At 54.5% G+C, this 6,416-nt stretch overlaps 1 protein-coding gene across 1 annotated transcript in view; it reads left to right on the top strand.

Moving 5' to 3' along the window:
* The window catches only part of Prex1 (phosphatidylinositol-3,4,5-trisphosphate dependent Rac exchange factor 1), a 149,348-nt gene that overhangs the window by 77,226 nt on the left and 65,706 nt on the right, over positions 1-6,416 (top strand). Inside the window, exon 4 of the mRNA XM_031372802.1 lies at positions 1,690-1,794. Within this exon, the coding sequence (XP_031228662.1) occupies positions 1,690-1,794 (105 nt within the window). The remainder of the gene's footprint in view (positions 1-1,689; positions 1,795-6,416) is intronic.

The following is a 6,416-nucleotide window of genomic DNA, read 5'->3' as shown; positions in this document are numbered from 1 at the left end:
TCACTCTGTAGACCAGGCTGGCCTCTAACTCAGAAATCCACCTGCCTCTGCCTCCCAAGTGCTGGGGTCAAAGGCGTGTGCCACCACTGCCCGGCTACAAGGTGTTGTTTTATCTTGGTACTTTTCCAACAGTGTGCGTTTATGGCTTGCTTTCACGGCCACTCCTTGGAGGGTACCCGAGTGCCCTGCAGTGTTTACCAAGTGCTAGGCAGTGCTCTTCTGCTCACACAGGTGTCAGGAACCTGTTACTCACAGAAACCAAGGTTTAGGAAGGCAGAGCTCCCTGGCCAGGGTCAGTACTGCTCAGGCAGTGTGTGCTGGGTGTGTGCCTCCTCATGATGCTCCAGGGTCCCTCAGAGCTTAGCCTGTGCATTTGTGGCTTTCTACCCTGGGCATCGATTGCCCCCGGCTGCTATCCTTGTCCCATGCCATGACCTTGAGAGGGCACTGGCAAGGGGACTACGAGATTTTAGGTCCCGGTGAGATGAGTTTTTCCTTCTGCTTTTTGGGCAGTTGGGTCAGTGTGGACCTGGTGAAGTTCAGGTGAAGAGTGACTGTCCACACTCACTCGAGAGCTCAGAGGCCTACCCGCTCAGAGGCCTACCCGCTCAGAGGCCTACCCGCTCAGAGGCCTACCCGCTCAGAGGCCTACCCGCTCAGAGGCCTACCCGCTCAGAGGCCTACCCGCTCAGAGGCCTACCCGCTCAGAGGCCTACCTGCTCAGAGGCCTACCCGCTCAGAGGCCTACCCGCTCAGAGGCCTACCCGCTCAGAGGCCTACCCCCAGTGCTTGGCCCACACTTGATGTGGCTGTTACTGCTCTCTGGCCGTGGGTGCTCTCCTCAGATCTGTGGAGTGCAGCGTGAGTGTGGCAGGCTGGGGCTCCTGTTGATTGGAAACCCCCATTCTTCCTTCATTTCCCTTTTTGGTTTCCCTCCCAGGCGCCTGTGGAGGAAACGATCCCCCTCTTGCTCCTTCTTTTGTCTCCCTCCCCCATCTTCCTCCTCTGGCTTGCTCTTTCCTGTACCCTCTGTAGGAAGCACCGACCGCTTTAGACACGGGATGCGCCGCTTGCCCTGCAGACCCACCTCTTCCTTCCTTAGTTTCCTGGGGTCTCTGGTCCATCCTCCACCTGAAGTCTAGGCTCTGCAGGCCTCCGTCCCTGAGGGGCCTCCTCACGACATCCTGGTTTGGAGTTTGACTGATTCTGGGACCCTTTGGAGTGGGGGAGTGCTTAGCTGAAAGCTTCCTGCTTAGAGGGCTCTGTTCTGTGCAGGTCTTAAATATAACTGATGGGTAGTGACCTGGTGACCTTCAGGTGACCTCTGGGCTGGAAGGAGCCTGCTGATGCAGCAAGTTCCGACATTTCTTAGCGCCACCTTGCTATTGAGTACACTGGAGCATGGGGCTCCTGTGGCAACCTGAGGTTCACAGCGGGAAATGCAGAGCTGGTGCCCAGGTCCGGGTCCCCTCGCTCAGTGTCCTAGATGTGCTTCTCCCACTTCCCAGAAGGTCACACAGGCTGCCAGAAACAAATGGGCCCAGTTCTGAAGCAAGTTAGAGGTTCTGGACCACTTCCTCTAGAGGCCTGAGCCTGTATCCTGTGCAAGACCCTGGGAAGCCCCATCTGCCTATCTCTGCCTGCCTCGGCCTGTGGCCGGCATCTCACAGCTCTGCCCTTGTCTTGCAGAAGGACAAGTTCTGTGTGTACGAGGAGTACTGCAGCAACCATGAGAAGGCCCTGCGCCTGCTGGTAGAGCTCAACAAGGTCCCTGCCGTGCGTGCCTTCCTCCTGGTGAGTGCCCGCCCCTGCCCGCTCTGTCCATCTCTGGCCCACCTGAGCTGCCCACAGTTCCCATTTGGGGATCTCCCTGGGCTGTTTACAAAAACAGGCAATGACCAGGTTAGAGTCAGGGTCCCGCTTCTGGCCCAAAGTGAAGGTAAGGGATCAAAGTGGATTCTGGGGATCAAACTCAGGTCCTCAGGCTGGTACACCAAGCCCTTCACCTGCTAAGCTGGCTTACTTGCCCCGCCTCCCACCTATTGATGCAGATCTTATTCTGTAGTACACTGTGATGATTCCCGCCTCGGCCTCTGTGGTGTCGTGGTAACAGATCCGTGCCACAATGCTTGGTAGAATGTAGGCTTTATTCTGGTCAGGCCTGGGACCTGCTAAAATGTCTAAGGAGACATTAGGGCTCCGCCCCATCCTTTTGTCAACAGCGGATTTGAGGACTTCATGATGCCAAATGTCTCTCAGGATCTGTGCTTGAAAAGGGAGCTTGTGGGGCGCACCAGTCGTGTACTCTGACCTTCGAGTCCCTGCACACTTAGCCAGGGATACCCCCCACTCCGTGCTCCATGCTGCTGTTTTCCCGTGGGAATAGAGCTCAGCTCATGGAGTCGAATGGTTCATTGATGTAGCTGAGGAGCTTTAGCAAGGCTCACTCATGGGCATCTAACCTGCACCATAGGGTTCCCCCTTACCCTCCACCCCATCTCCTCTCTGCACAGCCTCCTGCCAAGCATCCCCAGGCCTTTGATGCCAACATCACACGGGATTCCCTCACTGGCACGATCATACTGCCTCCAGGGCCAGCGAGCATCTGAGGGGGGCGAATCGGCCAACTCTTTTCCCATTTTTGTCTCCACTCCATCAAGCTTTTGCAGCCAGGCTTCCCTTACTCCTGCTGTCTGCACCCTTTGAACTTTGCTCTTTGTTCTTGTGCTCATAAAACAGTCTGGGCAGAACCCAGAAACAGGGAGGTCACTCTGCCCTGGTCTCTGCCTGCCAGTAACACTATCCTTCTCTAGTCCCTGATGCCCAGGATCCATCCTGCCCTGGACTCTGCAGGGGTCCTGGTGTCCAGAAGAAGCCAGGGAAATGAGGGGGGCATTGTAAAGGGAGAATCCCCTCCTTCCTTCTCACACAGCCTGTCTGGTGGGCCAGGCTGCCACGCTCCGGCAGCAGCTGCCCGGGGGCTGTGCAGCCAGGGTGGCGGCGTGTGGGGTGTTGTACTGTACCATCTGTCTCCCTCCTGGCTGGCATCTCACAGCTTCTGGCCACCTGCAAAAGAGCTGTCAAGGATGCCATGGGAGGTGACTGTGCGGGGAACAGACAAGCTGGCGCTCTGTTGGAGATGGCTGTTCACTTGCGGACGGTCTTGGGGACTGTGGCTTTCTGTTTCTGTGTCTGTTAAACGGTTGACTTAAATGAATTCAGCCGGTGGCTTTGTGTGGAGAGCCCGTCGTCGTGTGAAGATCAGTACTGGGTAGATGGAGTAGTGGACAAGGCAGATGCCCCAGTCCTGGTGGAGGGAGTCGGGTCTGCCTAAAAGGTATATTATGTAGCCTTACGTTCTCTGAATGAGAAACAGTGCAGAGGCTGGCAGGATGCATGTATACCACCCAGCTCATAGCCACTCTTATACATTCCAGGGCACAAGACAGGGAATGCCCACTCTGGGCTGGGTCTTTCTACATCAATTAGCACAGTCAAGAACCTCCCCCCCCCCCAAGACATGCCCATAGGCTGGGTGGATCTAGACGGTCTCCACAGGTGATTCTAGGCTGTGCCAAGTTGACAATTAGAAGTATCATAGGACCCCATCAATTGGCCGACTGGAGGAGTTTGTCCTCAGGTGGTGAGGGAGCAGGCAGGCCAAGTAGGAATGCCCTTAGGTGAAAGGCAGGGCGTGTATGGGAGCCTGGAGCCTGGAGCGCAGGGAAGAAGCAGTGCTGAGGAGGGAGCTGGCTCTTCAGTCAGGGTGCTCTCTAAAGCCATGGGTCTAGTGTGGTCTGCACCCAGGAAGTGAGCGTGGCTATCACAGGGCGACACTCACCTGAGGGTCATGTGTCAACGAGGGTTTTGCGGGATTCTGTCTCCAGGCCTAGAAGAGGCAGGAGAGCAGTGAACAGCCTGAGTGTTTACCCGCTTTCCTTTCAAATGAATGTAAAAAGAGGGCCGGGGATGTAGCTCAGTTGGTAGAGCGCTCGCCTGTCATGCATTCACCCCTGAGTTTCCTACCTAGCAGCACAGGAACTGGGCATCCTGTTGCATGTCTGTAATCCTGGGACTCAGGAGGTGGAGGCAGGAGGATTAGAACGTTCAAAGTCATCCTTTCCTGACAACGAGTTCACCGCTAGCCTGGTGAACACTAGACCCTGTCTCAGAGGAAAAGGAAGAGCAAGACAAAGTGTGGGTTTTGGAGCATTGGGACAGGTGGTGGCTGTGGTCATCCCGTTTGAATCTGGCAAGTCCTCTCATCCTCAGCTCTCAGTTCTCCTCTGCCTGGAGCTGACATCACCCAGGCAGCTTGGGCTGAGGACAAAGGCCCGAGTGTGCGCAGTGTGGGGTCTGGCATCACCCAGCTGCCGAAGCCAGGACCCCGCGCCTGTGCCAGGGACAGATGCAGAGGCTGAGGATGTGTGGGCAACCACAGCTGGGATCCAGGGTGCAGAATTGTTCTTCTCAGAGAAGGGAGCCTGTGATGATGCCCAAAGGGCAGTCTGGCATCCCTGGTCCTCAGGCTCACTCTGGGTGCATGGTGACCCCATGGGAAATAGGAGTCAGCTGGCCAGCACACTTGTTTCTGAGGCTGTGTGCCCATATCTTTAACCATGCTGGGATCATGGTAAACCACAGGAGGAGGTCCTGTTTCCTGGGAGGCCAGGTTCATTTCTTTCTGCAGAGGGGGAAGGCTGAAGTGTTGGTGATGCTGTCTCCGTGTATAAATGCTATAAGTAACAAAAATGCCAACCTCAGACATGAAATCTCAAGTTTCCTGTATCTACAAGATGAGTTCTCATGTTTGAGTCCCTCCAAGGGACATTGCCTGTGACATGGAATTGCCTACTATGTTAGCATTAGGTTGGGGAGTCTTGAGAAGGACTGGGAGATAATAAAGGAAGTCAGGATCAAGTCTGACCCCTGAACCTATGTGAAAAGCCAGGCATGGTGGGTACACACCTGTAATCTCAGTGCTGGAAGGTAGAGGCAGGTGGATCCCTGAGGCTCAGTGGCTAGCCAGCCTCACCTAATTAATGAGCTCCAGGCTCACCCAGGTGTGATGGCGCAGGCCTTGATCCTAGAATTTGGGAAGCAGAGGCAGAAGCAGATGGATCTCTGTAAGTTCAAGGCCAGGCTGGTGTACATAGTGAGTTCCAGAATAGCCAGGGGCACGTAGTGAGATTTTGTCTCAAGCCTAAATAAACAAATGCAACAGAAGACAACAACTTGATGTTGACCTCTGGCCTCAGTGCACACATGCAGGAGCAGGCACACCTGTAACCTACCCCCCACCTGCCTCCCCATCTGTGGCTTACTGGTTCTGGACACCCCAAACTCCAGTGCCTGAGCTGTGCACTGAAATAGTGACAGTTCCTGGGTCTTGGCTGGTTGGAGGTCAGGCTCTGGCTGTTGTCACGTGCTGGGGCAGGAGAAGGCTTTGTGGGCTGGGCCCAGGATGAGCAGAGGCAAGGGTGTTGCTTGGAGGCATGGCCGCTGCTGGTGGGAGTGGTGCTGATCCAGTCTAGACTGAGCTGGGTGTATACGGGAGCTTGCTAACCAGTGTAGAGTCCTGGTTCTGAACTCTACCAGCTTTCCCAGTCCGCCACCATAACCTCATTTTAGAGGTGAGATGCTCAACTCCTAGCCTGTTGGAATCTGGGGCGTCTCTGCTTAATGTTGGTTTTTCTCTTCATACGTTGCCATTTTGGGATGGAGGCACAGTCGAGAGTTCATACTGGCCTTCCAGAGGACCAGAGTTTGGGACTCTCAACTGCCTGTGATTCTAGGTCCAGGGGATCTGAGGCTCCTTTCCGGCCTCCGTGGCATCCACATGAGGTATAGTCGTGCAGACAAACATATACACGTGAAAATAAAGCAAACAAACGAAACAACAAAAGCTAGACAACAGTTGGGTTTCTTTTTCACGCCTTTAAAAGGTTTATGAATGGGGTTGTCCCGTCCATAACTTTTTGTTTTCTTTCTTGTTCCAGTAGGTTTGGGGGCTTATCTCTGTTACTGTATGTGGCCCTGGGTCTCCCATGCTCCCATGTTCCCTGATCTTTGGGGTGCTGTTGTGTGAATGAATCTGCTACAAACCAATTTAAGCAAAGTCACAGATGCTTTCCTTCTCTAGCGCATGGTTATTTAGGGCTTCTCAGGCTTGGTCAGCCCTAATAGAGCAATTTGATTGTTCTCTCCCTTTGCCCCCTCCCCCATCTCTCCGTCTGTCTCTCTCTGTCTGTCTCTCTCTGTTTCTCTGCCTCTGTCTCTCTGCCTCTGTCTCTCTGTCTGTCTCTCTGTGTGTCTCTGTCTGTCTGTCTCTCTGTGTGTCTCTGTCTGTCTGTCTCTCTGTGTCTCTGTCTGTCTGTCTCTGTCTGTCTCTGTCTGTCTCTCTCTCTCTCCCTCTT

The sequence above is a fragment of the Mastomys coucha genome, unplaced genomic scaffold (assembly GCF_008632895.1).
Source record: "Mastomys coucha isolate ucsf_1 unplaced genomic scaffold, UCSF_Mcou_1 pScaffold15, whole genome shotgun sequence".
Classification (NCBI taxonomy): Eukaryota; Metazoa; Chordata; class Mammalia; order Rodentia; family Muridae; genus Mastomys; species Mastomys coucha.
This window is presented reverse-complemented; position numbering and strand designations above follow the sequence as displayed.